The 18446-nt window shown below is 35.5% G+C and overlaps 1 protein-coding gene across 2 annotated transcripts in view; it reads left to right on the plus strand.

Annotated features, from left to right (window-relative positions):
* Positions 1-18446, plus strand: part of CDH13 (cadherin 13) — a 1329441-nt gene that overhangs the window by 603023 nt on the left and 707972 nt on the right. For both annotated transcript variants that reach the window (XM_007476128.3, XM_056823341.1), the window contains one exon: positions 17915-18067. In XM_007476128.3, the coding sequence (XP_007476190.1) occupies positions 17915-18067 (153 nt within the window). The remainder of the gene's footprint in view (positions 1-17914; positions 18068-18446) is intronic.

Below are 18446 nucleotides of genomic sequence, written 5' to 3' on the forward strand. Positions count from 1 at the left end.
CATTTTGATAGAGGAAGATAGATACAATTCCTGAATGTGTATGCTTCCCCCAACCCCCAAAGTGTAGTCTTTGTATGAGCTAGGATAGAAGAGAGAAATTTTATTCAGTTTTGCTCTTAGAGAAATGAAAAGTTAGGGAAACAAAATAATTTCCATATAAACAATAATTATTCTGTATAAGAGTTTAGACCAGATGGGAAGACAAGTGAAAGAAACTCAAAGATGTCATAGTGTCCTGCACATTGCCTTGGATTTCTTAGACTCCTCCAGTTCAATAATCATATATTAAGCATTTACTATGTGCTGAAAACTGCAACTGATGCCAGGAAATATTTTAGATGAGACAAATTCATGCTATTTATTCTCTTAAGGAGAATAAAAGTGACAATAATAATACAAAATAGAATATGAGAAGTGTTTAGAATCTATGACTTGGAAGGGACCTAAGAAGCCACTGAGTTCCACCACCATTCACTCAATGCAGAATTCCTTTTAAAATACATCTTGGTCTAATATATATGTATATATGTGATATTATATATAAAGTATATTAATACACCTTAATCTGTGGAATATGACACATACTATATTGTTAGACATAGTAAATGTGAGGTTTAGTTTTGCTTAAATGCATTTTTCTTTCTTTTTGACTCTCAGTTGTACACTTATTATGTCTAAATACTGTGTTAGGCATTGGAGAAGATACATGGATGAAATAAGACATGGCCCCTGCCCTCTTGGAACTTGAGTTTAGTAAAATGAAAACATACTCACACACATATATACACGCAAAAATAGCATGTCATAATTGTTTAAGAGAGGTTAAACAAAAGACTCAAGCAAGGTCAAAAGACCAAAAAAAAATCATTATTATTTGATAAGTATTATTGTGAGGAAGTTTTTTCCCCCTCTTAGTAATGAGATTAAATTTGCCTATTTGTATCTTCCATTGATTGCTCTTAATTCTATTATAATTTCAAGACTTAAAAATAAAATATTAATTATTTCATGATGAGATTTTGACTTGCTTGTCTGAAGGGGCATGTCTAATTGTATAATTTATATTTATGTGGGCATGAATATAAATACTCAGTTGGAATTTTTATCTTAATGATTCAGATTTTCCCATCAATGAGGAAGATCATAACTCATTGATACCTGCTCATTCTCTGTTGCTTTTGACCATGTCTTCCCACAAGTTTGCTAAAAGAGGATCAACCTTAAGTGCTGAGAGCCTTCCTTGATTTATCCTGACATGGCAAGGATGCCAGTGAAGCAAGAGGAATTTCCACTGTTATCTAGAGAGACTATTCACCGATGTCATATGTACACTTCCTTGATGACATTCTTCCTTTTCTTTATGTTGTGACATGTGTGGAGAAATACATATATGTGTTTGTATACCTTAGTGCCAAATTCTTTGCCAATGTTCTATTGACATGAGAAAAAAGGAAGAGGAGTAAATGGAGAAGGAGTAGGAGAAAGCAGAGGAAGAGTTGAAAAAGGAGAGGACAAAGGAGAGGAGAAAAAATATTGTGTGAAAATTCCAATGCTGGTCACTTGTCTCTGATTTCCAAACATTATAAGCATTTTTAATTTTCTAGGTAGCCAGTTTTAAATTTTAGTACTTTTATTCTAAATGTTTGAAATTATGTTTATTGTGAACATCTCTGACATATTTGAAAAACTGGCTTCCAAGCTGACCTTATTTTCAATTAAAGAATAATTACCACAAGAGCTGATGCACCAACCTATCCCCTACAGTTTTGAACAAAACAAGAAATCAACTAAAGGGCAACCCATGTGTACTGGGAGTACTGTGGCCTTGTTCTTGTTCTCTGATTGCAAAGAGGCCCAGATCCAGCTGTATAAACCTGGGTTTCATTCTACTTTCCCTTAGTTGTGAGTGACAATTTCATAAGTATTTGGCTTCATATTTAGTTGGAAACTATAACATGTGGAATTGAGAAAAGCAAAATGAACATAGTAACTCCTATAAGATGGAGAGTCTTAGAAAGGAACACACAAAAGAGGCATGGATATTTCATAGCATCTAAAGCCATGATTAATTTTTTATTCTTTTATAAGAAAGTGTTCAAACAAAACCTTTCAACTTGGGCCCCTATTTTATCATGATGTGTTAGAATCTAGGAATGTAGAGCTTATTATTTCTAGTTATAAATGGAGAGGGAAGAAGGTGTGGTGAAAAAATACATATACACAAACTTACACATTTGACCAAAATTAAAAGGTCTGTGTTCAATTTCTGACTCAGCCATATCACATGGTCATTGATTCAAGGATGAGAGGAAAATTAGAGGACATCTCATCAAATACTTTTATTTTTGTGATCAGGAAGCTAAGGTGTGTAGAAGTAAAGCAATTTGCTCAATGTAATTTAAGATTTCAGAGTTGGAATTTGGTAATAGTTCTTCTGACTTGGGATTCATTTCTCTTCTTTTTAATGCTGGACACATGATGAGCTATTAATAAAGTCTTTTTCATTCACCAGTCAGTGACTTCCCCCAATGTATTTCACTTCTCTGAACCTGATTCCACATCTAACAAAAGGGAATGATCCTACTTGTGCTACCTACCACATAAGGTTATTGTGAGAAAAAAATGAAACTGTAAAGTGTGAGACATGTAATATATTATCATTATTATGTGAAATAGAAAAATATGACCTTTATGATTAGACATTTGGAGCTGAGACAACATCATGGGATCATAGATTTCAAATACTATGAAACTTTTGAAGTCATCTAGTTCAACCCTTTCACTTTTGTTTTTAACATATTTTATTTTTTTCCCAATTTAAAGTAAAAATAATTTTTAGCATTCTTTTTCTAAAAAAAAATCGAGTTCCAAATTCTCTCCCTTCCTCCTTCCTCCCTCATTGAGAGGGTAAGCAGTTTGATCTAAGTAATACCTATGTTATGATGCAGGACATATTTCCATCTTCAGACCTCTCATTTTCTAATTGTGCTTCAACCATCATACTGAAACTAAGCTAAGCATTTTGAGGCTGCAGCTAACTAAAATTTTTAGAAGTTTTTAGAAGTAACAGTTGGACTTTGGAAGGGACAGGCAGATATGGAAATTTTCACTGTTTGCCTTGGAATATGAACATAGTGGAATACTATTTTGCTGTAAGAAAAGATAAAAGGGACAGTTTCAGAGAAAACTATGAAGACTTCTATAATCTGATAAAGAAAAAAGTGAGCAGAAGCAGAACAATTCATATAAAAACCAAAACTTTGTTAAATAAATGAAAAATCGTGGAAAACTGAGGAACTCTGATTAATGCAGTGACCATTCATGATTCCTAGAACTCAGATCGGTGGTTCTCAACCTTTCTAATGCCGTGACCCGGCAATACAGTTCCTCATGTTGCTGTGACTCCAATCCAAAAAATTATTTTGGTGGCTACTTCAAAACTGTAATTTTGCTACAGTTATGATTCAGAATGTAAATACCTGATATGCATGATGTATTCTCATTGCTACAAACTAAGAGGTTGAGAACCACTGGTTCAGATGATTTAAAAGTGTATCCATTTACTAACAAGGAGGTGGTAGATTATTCAACATGAATAATAAGATGTATTTTTAAGACAATCAAGGTGGAAATTTATTTCACTTGACTACAAAATTGTGTTACAATTTCCTTCACCATCACTCAGTTTGGGAGGGCAATAGAAAAGTCAGAAAATAAATGCTTGTAATTAAAGAAAAATAAAGAGAAAATGCTCAACAAGTTCGAATTACAGTACCTTAAGTTTGTGCCAAATGAACTTATTGGTGAATAATGTTAGAGAAAGTCCCCAGACTATGCTGACTCATTCAATCCCTGTGTATTGATAATATCTCATCTAAACTGGTTCCTCATGGGATCAAAGCAGTCTTTTCATACCTTCCTTTTTTTACTTACTCATCTACGTACCCCAGCAGTTATAAATATTTGTTCATTCTTCCTCAAGCCTCCAGTGTCACTACTTCCTAGTTGCTTGCTTAGCTGAGTAATTCACCTTATATATTACTGAAAAAAACAAACAAACAAACCAAAAAAAAACGGAGGTCATCTCATCTTTTCTTTTCATTTGAAATATCTTCTTTGACTATGTACTTTTTCACTCCAGTCTCACAAGAAGAACTCATTCTTCTCTTGCCAAGGCTAACCCTTCTATATACAACTTTAATCACAATCCTTGATTCTCCTCCAGTAAACTGTTCCTTCTAACATGTCATTCTCTCTCTGATCTTCATTCTCTCCCTCTCTATTGGTTCTTTACTTACCTACTATCTATAAACATACTCCTTTCTTACTCATCCTAGGAAAAATAATTAATTCATCTGACCATCCCTTTTGGATAGTATACTAAGTCTCCTCTGCTTTTCTTGGATAAACTCCTTGAGAAAAATATTGACTCCATCCCCTGCCTTCTCACTGAGTTTTGAACCTTTTCTACTCTGGATTGGAACCATATTTAATATAAATTTCTCTCTACATTTTTCTCTCTACATTTTCTCTCTATATTGGTGATTTCTTGACTAAAAATTTTAATGGTAATTTCTCAGTCCTAATCCTTCTAGATCTGTCTATAGCATTAGATAGTTTATCCATTTATCATAAATATTTCCCCTAGGTTGTTATGATGCTAATCTGTCTCCTCTGTGTCATGGTATCTCTAGCTTAAGAGTAATCTAGACATGTTCCCCCAAGATTCTGTCTTGTGATTTCTTCTATTCCCCTTCTTGACCAGAGATTCTTAATCCTTTTTTGCATGAAATAGAGCCCCATGACAGAATGGTGAAGTCTATTAATCTCTTACAGTTTATTATGTATTTAAATTAATAAAGCAAAACATATATTATTTCAATGGAAACTAATCTTATTGAAATATATCAACAACAAAATAAAAATTATGACAATAGCCAACATTTATATATCACATGCTACGTGCCAATCACTGTGCTAAATCCTTGATCAATCTTATCTATTTATTCCCTATAACAACCATAGAAGGTAGCTGCTATTATTATCCCTATTTTATAGTTGAGGAAAATGAGACAAATAGAGGGTGAGTTATTTTCCTGAGATCATACAGCTAATAAGCATCTGACCTTGACTTCCAACTCCGATGTTCTTGATTTCAGACCAGCTAGCTATGGATTCCGTAAGTCTACCTAATTGCCTCAATATTAAAATATATTTTAAAATTAAAAAAAAAACTCATAGACCTCCAGGTTAAGAATCCATGCTTCTTACCTCTTACCTGATGGATCTCATCAGTTCCCATGGGTTTAATTATAATTTCTGTACAGGACATTTACCTAATTTATTTTAATAGCCTTCTGGTTGGTCTCCCTGACACAAGTCTCTATCCACTCTAATTACCTGCCACTTGTTTGCCAAAGCTATTTTCCTAAAGTTCAAGTCTCCAGTTATCTCTAGGACCAAATATAAAATCTGATGCTTGACTCCTAAAGGTCTTCATACCCTGACTCCTTCCTAAGTTTCCAGCTGTTTTACACTTAGTCTCCCTTCTCCCACTCCACATAAATGATGTTCTCTTTCAAAACAGTCATGTTAAATTTTTAGCTGATATTGAATTTAGTCTAATAAAGTAGTGAAGTATTCTGCAGCCAGAGAGCCAAAATGATATTGTCGATAGTCTTCATCTTGAAATAAGAAAGAATTGGATTTGAATCCTCCCCCATCATATATAATTTATAGCCTATCATTTTGACCCAGTTCAACATTTTATGGCTATCAATTGCTAGAAGGTAATGAGGAAGCCCTCCACTAAAAGCTTGTTCAGTGCTGAAATCACAGGAATTTTTTTAAAAGTCTAGATACATTTTTCTCATTCTAGACTTGTGCAATTGAAATTTTGTCTTCAGATATAGTACTTGGCATTAATTCCTATTACATTACATCTTCAATTCATCCCATTGTACTAGCCTGCCATGCTCTTCTTTGGATCCTGAATCTCTAATTCAACATATTAGTTCTTTCTTCCGGCTTTGTGTCTTTCACAAATTCAATAAGTATGACTTGTATGCCCTCAGTCAAGGAGTGGGGGAAGATACTTCTTACCAATAATCATTAATGATGACAGTCAAGCTGATTTTATGGGATTTGTGAATCAGAAAGGAAAGAAAGCCAAGAAAATATCAGGAAATTAGGGTGGATATACGAAAGATGATAGATGATAGACATGATAAGATAGCCCCTGACCCATCTATATCAGGGCAAAGAGTAAGGGTGCCTATAATCTTTTTCTCCTAACCTTTGCTTTGGGATGGCTTTCCCTCTGCATGACACAGCTTCATCCTTGTCACTGTTATTAACCTATGACCATTGACCTTTTTTGCCTGGTCACTAATACAGTGAGGTGACTTCACTTCATGAAGTGTTAAAGCAAGTGACTTCTGGGATTTGCATATCTGTGCTAGCTGGCACCTGGGTATGATAGATAGTTTTCCTTATCATTAGCTTTCTTTCTCCTTTAAATTAAAAAAAAATCCCCACAGTGAAAAGTGGTATTGAATTACACAGAATAATGGGAAAGAGACTCTAATTGTGAAAGCCTGCTATGTGACATAATAGGAGTTAGCAGCTAAAGCATTAGCAGATATTCACACCTCAGCACACTGCTGGATTTATTCTGGTAAAAGAAATGCTTGAGTTTTCTTATATTCTGTTCTATTAAACAAGAAAAAAAAAAGAAGAAAAGGCCACCTGCTTCCCTATGAGGGCAGCCCAGCAGCCTCCTGGAAACTTTAGGGAGTTTAACACAGTATAATGGAGGTCATTTGGAAACTGACTTTCTTTGCTTGGTAGGTTTCGGATGAATGACTGGGGGCCAGTCTGTTGTTCAGTAGGAATTTCAAAAATCTTACCCCTCTCTGATCCCATCAGATCTACTCAGCTAAGCAAGTACAGACTGGGTTAGTTCCTGAGACCCCTTCTGAGAACACAGAGGTGCTGTAGAAAACAACTGGTGATTTAAGAGAACTCTCTCTTCCCTCAAGGCCTCAGTTTAACCCAGAATCAATTGGGTCATTCAGCAAGTAATACTCTTCCTAGGAAATATTGGCCAAGACAGATTCTATGGGCTCTGTCTACCCTTATGCCAGAAGAATATTTACCTTCCCCTGTGTCCTTGAAAAAGGTGATTGTCATAGTCCTAAACTATTTCCTTATGTGTTAATGTTATGCAGTAAGGTAAGAGGAAGTAATTCAGGATAGGGTGGGATAGTATAAAGAATTCTGGGTTTGGACTCAGAAGACCTGTAATTCTGTCCTGCTTCTGCCACTCCCACTGGGACTCTGGTCAAGCCCCTTAAATTCTTTGTGCCCCAGTTTCTTCATGCATACAATGAAGAAGGTGGATTAAAAGACCTCTAAAGTTTCTTCCAACTCTATGTTTATGATGGCATAACCCTATGAGAACCAATAGGCACTTAATAAGTACTTATTATGTCTCTGACACTGTAGTGTCAGTTATAAGGACAAAAATGAAGCCACCTTTGCCATCAAGAAGCTTCCATTCAGAGAATCATAAAAGTAAGCAATAGAAGAGAAGTTAGAGAGCCTAAAATCCAACTCCCTCTTCCCATCTTGTCCCATATTATCTTTCTATTAATTCTGTGTTATCACTGACCAAGTCTACAGGAGGTGAGAGTAGAGTGGGGATAGGGTTAAAAGTGGAGAATCCTTACTCTGATCCTCAGCAAAGCCTTATCATTGAAAGAAGGGGATCTTGTAACCAGTCACCCACTACCTGTGGGTATTAGAATAGGAGGGAAAATCCAGAGTTCAATCATTAGGGATTACTATGCGATCCATCACTAGATTTCATAGGATAGAGTATGTAATTCAACTTCCTCATCTTACAGATGGAAAAACTGATGCCTAGATAGGAAAGGGATATGGTCAAGGTCACCCAGCAGAAGAGACATACACACTAAAATCTAATAACTTTTTCACAGCCTCCTGAGTTCTAAGAGCACATTTCCCCCCCAAAAAAACAAATGAGATTATAAATAATGGTTAGACTCCTAGCTATTTTACATGCTCATGTTTATGCCATAAATTTTAGCTACATTTTATATTGGGTTGCCTTGCTGAGGAACCACCATTTATAACCTTGTTTCCATGGAGAAATGTGTTCTAAGTTCTAAACAGAAGACATAAAAACAAACTTTTACAACATAACCTGTTTATATTGGCTCTGGTATACATTTCCATATTCTAGATGACAGCCCATAGGACTTGTACTCTATTCATGTGTTTATAATAAATGTTCTTGAACCATGAAGACATTCTCTGGTCCTTGTCTATGAAATACTTGTTTTCTTTAGTGATCTCTGCCACCACCAATAAAAACCATGATTTTGTGTTGTTTACATTGTCTGTTGAATATGTGCCATCTGTATTTTCTAAGCAAAATCTAATGGAGCCAGAGTTTTTTTCTCGATACCTCTCTTCATCTTAACATTATGTGGCAATTATTTTTAGATTCTCTTTATCTCCCCATACTCTGAGGATATGTATGGAAGCCACTGTCTTTTAAACATGAGATTTTGGTCATCATAAATGCTTAGGAATTCTGAATTGCAACAAAATACATTGTGATCTATATTATATTCAAGTTGGAAAGGATAGAAGAAACAAAATGTCTCCAAATGAATGGTTTTAATAATTGTTTATTTTTGGGGGGAAACAGAATGGCGTTTTATTTATTTTTTTTAATTAGGAAAATTTTATTTAATTAATTAAGAATATTTTTGCATGGTTATAAGATTATTGTTCTTTCCCTTCCTCCCCCCAAATCCCCTCCTGTAGCCAACACACAATTCCACTGGGTTTTACATGTGTCATTGATGAAGACCGATTTCCATATTATTGATATTTGCACTAGGGTGATTGTTTACAGTCTATGTCCCCTGTCATATCCACATCAACCCATGTAATCAGTTAGTTGTTTTTCTTCTCTGTTTCTATTCCCACCATTCATCCTCTATATGAGGATAGCATTCTTTTAACTTCCTCAGAATTGTCCTGGATCATTGCATTGCTGCTAGTAGAGAAGGATATTACATTCAATTGTACCACAGTGTATCACAGTCTCTGTGTACAATGTTCTCCTGGTTCTGCTCCTTTCATTCTGCATCAATTCCTGGAAGTCATTCCAGTTTGCATGAAATTTCTCCATTTCATTATTTCTTTTTTAAAATTTATTTCTATTTTTTACCTTTTAAACATTATTTTATTTGGTCGTTTTCAAACATTATTCATTGGGAAAAAAGGATCATTTTCTTTTCCTCCCCCCGCTCCCACCACCCCTCCCATAGCTGACACACGATTCCACTGAGTATCACGTGTCCTTGATTTGAACCCATTTCCATGTTGTAGGGTGTTCATTTAGAGTCTCTCCTCAATCATATCCCCTCAAACCCTGTAGTAAAGCAGTTGCCTTTCCTCAGTGTTTTTACTCCCACAGTTTGTCCTCTGTTTGTGGATAGTGTTTTTTCTCCTAGATCCCTGCAGATTGTTCAGGGACATTGCATTGACACTAATGGAGAAGTCCATTACATATGACTGTACCAGTGTATCAGTCTCTGTGTACAATGTTCTCCTGGTTCTGCTCCTCTCACTCTGCATCACTTACTGGAGGTTGTTCCAGTTCCCATGGAATTCCTCCACTTTATTATAGATTTTAGCACAATAGTATTCCATCACCAACATATACCACAATTTGTTCAGTCATTCCCCAATTGAAGGGCATCCCCTCATTTTCCTTTTTTTTTTCCAAAACAATGAGTGAAGCTTTGAATATTCTTGTACAAGTATTTTTCCTTATTATCTCTTTGGGGTATAAACCCAGCAATGATATGGCTGGGTCAAAGGGCAGACAGTCTTTTATCACCCTTTGGGCAGAGTTCCAAATTGCCCTCCAGAATGGCTGGATCAATTCACAGCTCCACTAGCAATGAATTAGTGTCCCTACTTTGCCACATCCCCTCCAGAATTCATTAATTTCTTTTGCTGTCATGTTAACTAATCTGCTAGGTGTGAGGTGATACCTCAGAGTTGTTTGCATTCACATCTCTCTGATTATAAGAGATTTAGAACATTTTTTCATGTGCTTATTAATAGTTTTGATTTCTTTGTCTGAAAACGGCCTATTCATGTCCCTAGCCCATTTATCAATTGGAGAATGGCTTGATTTTTTATACAATTGATTTAGCTCTTTGTAAGTTTGAGTAATTAAACCTTTATCAAAGGTTTTTGTTATGAAGATTGTTTCCCAATTTGTTGGTTCCCTTCTGCTTTTAGTTACATTGGTTTTGTTTGTACAAAAGCTTTTTAATTTGATGTAGTCAAAATTATTTATTTTATATTTGTGACTATTTCTAAGTCTTGCTTGGTTTTAAAATCTTTCCCTTCCCAAAGGTCTGACATGTATATTCTGTGTTCACATAATTTACTTATAGTTTCCTTCTTTATATTCAAGTCATTCACCCATTCTGAGTTTATCTTGGTGTAGGGTATGAGATGTTGATCCAAACTTAATCTCTCCCATACTATCTTCCAAATTTCACAGCTGTTTTTTATCAAATAATGGATTTTGGTCCCAAAAGCTAGGATCTTTGGGCTTAGCATAGACTGTCTTGCTGAGGTCACTTACCCCAAGTCTATTCCACTGATCCTCCTTTCTGGCACTTAGCCAGTACCAAATTGTTTTGATGACCACTGCTTTATAATAAAATTTGAGATCTGGGACTTCAAGGCCACCTTCCTTTGTATTTTTTTTTCATTATTTCCCTGGATATCCTTGATCCTTTGATCTTCCAAATGAACTTTGTTATGGTTTTTTCTAATTCAGTAAAAAAGTTTTTTTGGGAGTTCATTGGTTATGGCACTAAATAGATAGATAAGTTTGGGTAGGATGGTTGTTTTTATTATATTAGCCAATCCTACCCATGAGCAGTTAATATTTTTCCAATTGCTCAAGTCTAGTTTTAGTTGTCTGGAGAGTGTTTTGTAGTTGTGTTCATATAGTTCCTATGTTTGTCTCAGCAGATAGATTCCTATGTATTTTATATTGTCTAAGGTGATTTTGAATGGAATTTCTCTTTCTAAGTCTTTCTGCTGAGATGTGTTGGAGATATATTGAAATGCTGATGACTTATGTGGGTTTATTTTGTATCCTGCTACTTTGCTAAAGTTGTTGATTATTTCCACTAGCTTTTTTTTGATTCCCTAGGATTCTTTAAGTAGACCATCATATCATCCACAAAGAGTGACAGCTTGGTCTCCTCATTGCCAATTTTAATACCTTCAATTTCTTTTTCTTCTCTAACTGCTATTGCTTGTGTTTCTAGTACAATCTTAAATAATAGAGGTGATAATGGGCATCCTTGTTTCACTCCTGATCTTATTGGGAATGCATCTAGTTTATCCCCATTGCAGATAATGTTTGCTGATGGTTTTAGATATAAACTATTTATTATTTTTAGGAAAAAACCCTTCTATTCCTATGCTTTCTATTGTTTTTAATAGGAATGGGTGTTGTATTTTATCAAAGGCTTTTTCTGCATCTATTGAGATAATCATAGGATTTTTGTTGGTTTGCTTGTTGATATGGTCAATTATGTGGATGGTTTTCCTAATATTGAACCATCCTTGCATTCCTGAAATAAATCTTACTTGATCATAATGAATGACCCTCCTGATCACTTGCTGGAGTCTTTTTGCTAATATCCTACTTGGGATTTTTGCATCTATGTTCATTAGGGAGATTGGTCTGTAGTTTTCTTTCTCCATTTTTGACCTGCCTGGCTTTGGAATCAGTACCATATTTGTGTCATAAAGGGAATGTGGTAGAACTCCCTCTTTGCTTATTATGTCAAATTGTTTGTATAGTATTGGGATTAGCTGTTCTGTGAATGTTTGATAGAATTCTCTTGTGAATCCATCAGGCCCTGGGAATTTTTTCTTAGGGAGTTCTTTGATGGCCTGTTGGATTTCTTTTTCTGATATGGGATTATTTAAGAATTCTATTTCTTCTTCTCTTAGTCTAGGCAATTTATATTTTTGTAAATATTCATTCATATCACCTAGATTGGAATATTTATTGCCATATAATTGGCAATGTAGTTTTTAATGATTTCTTTAATTTCCTCTTCATTGGAGGTAAGGTCCCCCTTTTCATCTATGATATTGTTAATTTGCTTTTCTTCTTTCCTTTTTAAAATTAGACTGACTAGTACTTTGTCTATTTTGTTTGTTTTTTCAAAGTACCAGCTTTTAGTCTTATTTATTAGTTCAATAGTTCTATCAATTTCAATTTTATTAATTTCTCCCTTAATTTTTAGGATCTCTAGTTTGGTTTTCTTCTGGAGGGTTTTAATTTGCTCGCTTTCAAGTTTTTTTATTAGCATTTCCAATTCATTGATCTCTGCCCTCCCTAATTTGTTAATATATGCACTCAAAGATATGAATTTTCCCCTGAGTATTGCTTTGGCTGCATCCCATAAGGTTTGAAAGAATTTCTCACCATTTTCATTTTTTTCAATGAAATTATTAATTGTTTTTATGATTTGTTCGCTAACCGATTTTGGAGCATCGTATTATTTAATTTCCAAATGATTTTAATTTGCCTCCCCATGTATCCTTATTGATCATTATTTTTATTTCCTTTTGATCTAAAAAGGTTGCATTTATTATTTCTGTTTTTCTGCATTTGTATGCCATGTTTTTATGGCCTAGTGTATGGTCAATCTTTGTGAATGTGCCATGTGGTGCTGAAAAGAAGGTGTATTCCTTTTTGTCCCTATTTATTTTTTCCCATATATCTATTAACTCTAATTTTTCTAAGATTTCATTCACATTTTACCTTTTTCTTATTTATTTTTTTATTTGATTTATCTAAATTTGATAGTGGTTGGTTCAGGTCTCCCACTAATATTGTTTTACTATCTATTTCCTCCTTCAAGTCTCTTAGTTTCTCTATTAGAATTTTGGGTAGTATACCATTTGGTGCATACATGTTGATTAGTGATATTTCCTCATTGTCTATACTCCCTTTTATCAGGATGTATTTACCTTCCCTATCCCTTTTATTCAGGTCTATTTTTGCTTTGGCTTTGTCAGATATCATGATTGCAAATCCTGCCTTCTTTCTATCAGTTGAAACTCAATAGGTCTCACTCAAACCTTTAATTCTGACCTTGTGAGTGTCTATCCACCTCATGTGTGTTTCTTGAAGACAACATATGGTAGGGTTTTGGATTCTAATCCACTCTGTTATTTGTCTATGTTCTGTGGGTGAGTTCATCCCATTCACGTTCAAAGTTATGATTGTCACTTGTGAATTCCCTGGCATTTTATTTCCTCCCCTAATTCTGACTTTTTTCTTTTGTTATAATCTTTTAAACCAGTGGTTTACTTTAAATCTGTCCCCCTAGTCCCCTCCCTTGATATGCTTCCTTTTTTAGCCCCTCCCTTTTTGTTCCCTTCTTGTTTTTTTTTAGGGTCTGTTAATTTCCCTCCCCCCTCTCCTTCCCTCCCTTTTTGTACTCCCTCCCCATCCCCCCCCCTTAATTTCCCCTTCTCCCTTACCCTGTTGGATAAGATAGAATTCAAGATCCCAATGGACCTAGATGCTCTTCCCTCTCAGGGTTGATTTCACTGAGAGTAAGGTTTAAGTAATACCAATTAGCACTCTCTTCCTCTCCTTCTTATGAGAGAATTCTTCCCCTTCCCTTCCCATGTGTATCTTTGCGTGACAAAGATTGTTCTATTTAATTTATTTCTATTTCTTCAAGTATATCTTGATACCATCATCAATTCCCCCCTCCCTTTTTCTTTCTTTTATTACCCCCCCTTTCTCCATATCATCTTAATGCCCCAATCTCCCTATGAGTGATTTTCTAATTACTCTAATAATGCATACAATTTTTGAGAGTTACACATAACATTTCCCCAATATATTAATATCTATAATTTGATCTAACTGTAGTCCTCATAGAAGAGAGTTTGAAAAGAAGAAAAATTTTTTTCTTCTTTTCCCTTTCTTTCATATTTACCTTTTCATGTTTCTCTTGATCTTTGTGTTTGGATATCAAACTTTCCACTGAGTTCTGGTCTTTTCTTTACAAATACTTGGAAATCTTCTATTTTGTTGAATGCCCATACTTTTCACTGGAAGTATATAGTCAGTTTTGATGAATAGCCGATTCTTGGTTGAAGACCCAGTTCTCTTGACTTACTGAATATCGTGTTCCAGGCCTTGTGGTCATTCAGTGTGGAAGCTGCCAGGTCTTGTGTGATCCTGATTGGTTCTCCTTTGTATGTGAATTGTTTCTTTTTGGCTTCTTGTAGGATTTTCTCCTTAACTTGGAAGCTCTTGAATTCGGCAATTACATTCCTGGGAGTTGTCTTTTGGGGATTATAGAGGGTGTTCTATGAACCCTTTCAATTTCTATTTTGCTCCCTTGTTATAGAACCTCAGGGAAGTTTTCTTGGATGATGTCAAGATTCCTGTTTATTTCTGGCTTTTCAGGTAGACCAATGATTCTCAGATTGTCTCTCCTTCCTCTGTGTTCCTGATTTGTCACCTTGTCTGTGAGATATTTTATGTTTTCTTCTAATTTCTTAGTGTTTTGACTTTGCTTTACTAATTCTTGATGTTTTGGAAAATCATTGTCTTCCAGTTACCTAATTCTGGTCTTTAAAGACTGGTTTTTCCTTTTCAGTTTGGTCTATCCTGCTTTTTTGAGGCTTTCAGATGTTTCTCCAATTGGGAGTTCTTGTCCCTCAGATTGTTGTATTCTCTTTGCATTATTTCCCATTTTTCCTGCCAGAAGGCCTCCATCTTTTTGATAACCTCCAATTTAAATTCCTCAAGAGCTTGTGGACAATTTCCATTTCTTTTGGAAAGTTTTGGAGCATTTATTTCCATTTCCTCTTCTGCTATTTCCTCTGTAGTCTGTATTTTTCCTCCATAAAAACTATCCAAAGTCAACCCTTCTTGCTCTTCTTGGTGTTGGGAAGTTGTTCCTGGGCACTGCTTGCCATCTCTGTGATTTTTCCTTCCCTTTCTAGTCAGAAATCTGAGTGAGGAGGGCTGGCTCTCTGTGTATGGATCTGATGATCCAGGCTTTTTGCCTAGGGCAAGCTCTCAATTCTCCACAGCTGGGCTATCTTCTGTGTGGGAGCCTGAGTTCTGTCCTCCCCTGCCTGCTGGTGTTTTGGGTGTTACTGCTCTCAGGGGTAAGTCCTTGGTGGTCTTAGTCAACTCCCCAGATCTATAGATTCCCCTTGCTCACTTCAGGGGTGCTCTTCGCACAGCCATTGATTATGGCGCACTAGTTCTGAGCACCCTAGTTCTGAGCCCCCATTGCCTGCCTGCCAGGGTTTCGGGTGTTTCTGTTCTCAGGGGTAAGTCCTTGGTGGTCTTAGTCAGCTCCCAAGACCTGGGGCTGCCTGTTGCTCACTCCTGGTGTGCCCCTCCCTCACTCTTTGGTTCTGGTGCATGCTGGCTTTAACTCTGGCTCCCTAGGTTTGGTGGGGGAGGGTAGGTCAGCTCAAGTTTGGGTGGGAACTTTTTTGTTCCATTATAGTGTGGAAATGCACAAATCCCATGTACCTTCAGTGCTGTGCCCTACTGTAGAGTCCCTCCATTTTTATGAGGATGGTTTTTGGGGGTCTTTTGGGGTTGTCTCTCATTGGGTCTGAGGGGGGGAAGCGAGCCAAATCTAATCTGCCACCATGCTTACCAAGAAGTCCATTATTTCTTTTAGAATAATGGTATTATTTAAAATTTAAAATTTAGGCAATGGGAAGAATTGGGCTTCCTATAAACTTAACTTCAATAGAACTGATAGGGCAAATGGGAATTGTAGAAAAAAGGAGATGTTATACCATAAGGTTAGAACTTATTTTCCTTATTCATTCCTTTTGACTCAGAAATATTATTTTTGACTAGTTACCTGATACATTCTTATTTCATCATCTACAGCTTGGCTAGAAACAGCAAGAGAGTATTTATAAATTCAGACCTCTGTTTATGTCTTTCACTATTTCTTTCTCTGAAACTCCAAGCATAGAAATACGGTGAAATGACTAAGGATACCAGAGAGAGATTGTCACAAGATAGTTCAGGGAGAGTAAAGAGAAGCCAAAATCAGGCTCCTTTCCTATACCTGGAAATTTATATGTAAATTCTAATTGAACCATGGAGAGTTCAATTAAAGTAAGCTGAGATTAAAAACTATTTTGATCAGAAAGCTTCCATTTATGTCCATGTGATTCTATTTCTTTTAAGACTTGCTTCAAATTACATTTTTCTTAATATTAGTTGTACCTCTACTAAATGTATCCTCTTATGTAGAGGTCACTATGTAATCTCAAAGACCAGGACTGAAGATCAATCCTGTATCAGGTCCTATCAAACTTGGGGTAGGGGTAGGGTAATAATAAAAATTATATATAAGCTTAGTAATGAACTCTGTAACTATAAAGACCAAAATAGCTCATTTGGAAGAGTTGAACACTTATAGAACTTTTATTTTTCAGCCATAGCACTAAAACTACATTTTAGTCATTTAAGGGTTGGATTCTGTATTACTGAGAGAATGTAATTATGCCGATGAAATCACCAATCCTTAATGTCTTAAAGTAAATCCATTATATATACATAGGAAATGAGTGTTTAATCACTATTAACCTTATTTTGATAGACTTTGTGAGTGTGTATGTTTCTTCATGCCTGCTTGGGTTCTTGAGGTAATTTGTATTTTGTGTCTAAATTGTCCAGGTCATTTCCTTGTCTGCTTATCCTTGGCAATAGAGGCATAATAATTCCTGAGCATGAACCCTATGAAACTTTCAAGACAATCTGCTAGACTGTTATTATCTTTTACAGAATTTTTTGCATCTTCCCAATTTGGTTCAATTTCTTTGTTTGAACCAATGAATATTAAAGTGTTTATTCAACATTTGACATGTGCCCATCAGTTTACTAAATTTGAGACTACAAATACAAAAACTCAGACAATCCCAAACTTCAAGAAGCTTATGCTTTAATAAGAGAAAACAATGAATATATAGAGAGGAATGATGGTTAGGAAAGAGTTTTGGTCTGCAGAATAATAAGGACTGAAACTTGTTCAAAACAGCTCGTAAATAACACACTCTTTCCAGAAAGAATGATATTATTCGTATAACCTTTGTTGTTGTTTTTTTTAGTTTTGAGTCAAATTCTCCCCTTCCCTGCCTTCTCTGAGATGGAAGCAATTTAATATAGATTTTACTTGTGTAATAATGTAATTTTTTTCTATATTACTAATTTTGTAGAAGAGAGCTCAAACAGAAAAAGATGTTTCAATCTGCATTCAGATTTCATAGTCCTTTCTGTATTTCCCTTAGATGTTTACAATGTTCTCCTGATTCTGCCCACTTCACTTTGTATCAATTCATGTAGATCTTTCCAGGGTTATGGATTTGATCTCTGTGTCCAAAGCAAGAGATGAGAAGCAAGGAAAAGAGGAGAGATATGATTATGAGTGGCAGCAGTTTTAGATGGCTAGAAGGGTTGTGAAACATGGCCTGATATTTGGCCAGTGTTCTAGATCTACCTATTAGTCTCGACACAATTGTATTCATTTTCTTCATTTTGTTTCTCAAAATAGGATACTTGAGTCTGTAGATGACAGCTCCAGGACATACTGGACATGGAAGTCCAGTGTTATGTTGTTAGTTCCTTATCTAATCATCCTCTAAATTATGTGTATGATCTAAAATGAGCAACTATGATTTGATGAGATGTGGTATTAATTTTCAGATGTATCAAAATTAATCTTTTATTTTATTTTGTCTTGCTTCTGTGACACAGGTTGTGGATAATGACCGACCAGAAGGATCCAAATTCAAACTTTCTGGAAAAGGTGTGGATCAAGACCCCAAAGGCATTTTCAGGATCAATGAAAATACAGGGAGTGTCTCAGTAATGAGGACCTTGGATAGAGAAACAATGGCTACTTATCAGGTAAGTTCCATTGGGGTTCTTTACTGAAAAGCTGTGTTTTCAAACTGCTTTGTAATTAGATTTTGAATTTTATTGTTTCTCACCAAACCTGTTGTTAGGGGATTTATATATCTGAGGGATTTAGGAAACAGAATGGGACTTGGGATTTGTTTTGCACTATTCCTATAAATAATAACTCACATATTTAAAGTGAGGATCAGGATTTAGAGTGGTCTTAGTATCTACATAAAATCAATTATATGATGGACTCAGCAGGTCACATCTGTTCTATGCTGCCTTGATTCATTCAATACAACTCTTTCTCTCCTACTCTGCAATCTTCTGAGCTCCTCCAATCCCTGTCGTGGACCCCAATTAGCTTGTGTTGGTTCTAATGCTT

This window comes from Monodelphis domestica, chromosome 1 (genome assembly GCF_027887165.1).
Source record: "Monodelphis domestica isolate mMonDom1 chromosome 1, mMonDom1.pri, whole genome shotgun sequence".
In the NCBI taxonomy this organism is placed as follows: Eukaryota; Metazoa; Chordata; class Mammalia; order Didelphimorphia; family Didelphidae; genus Monodelphis; species Monodelphis domestica.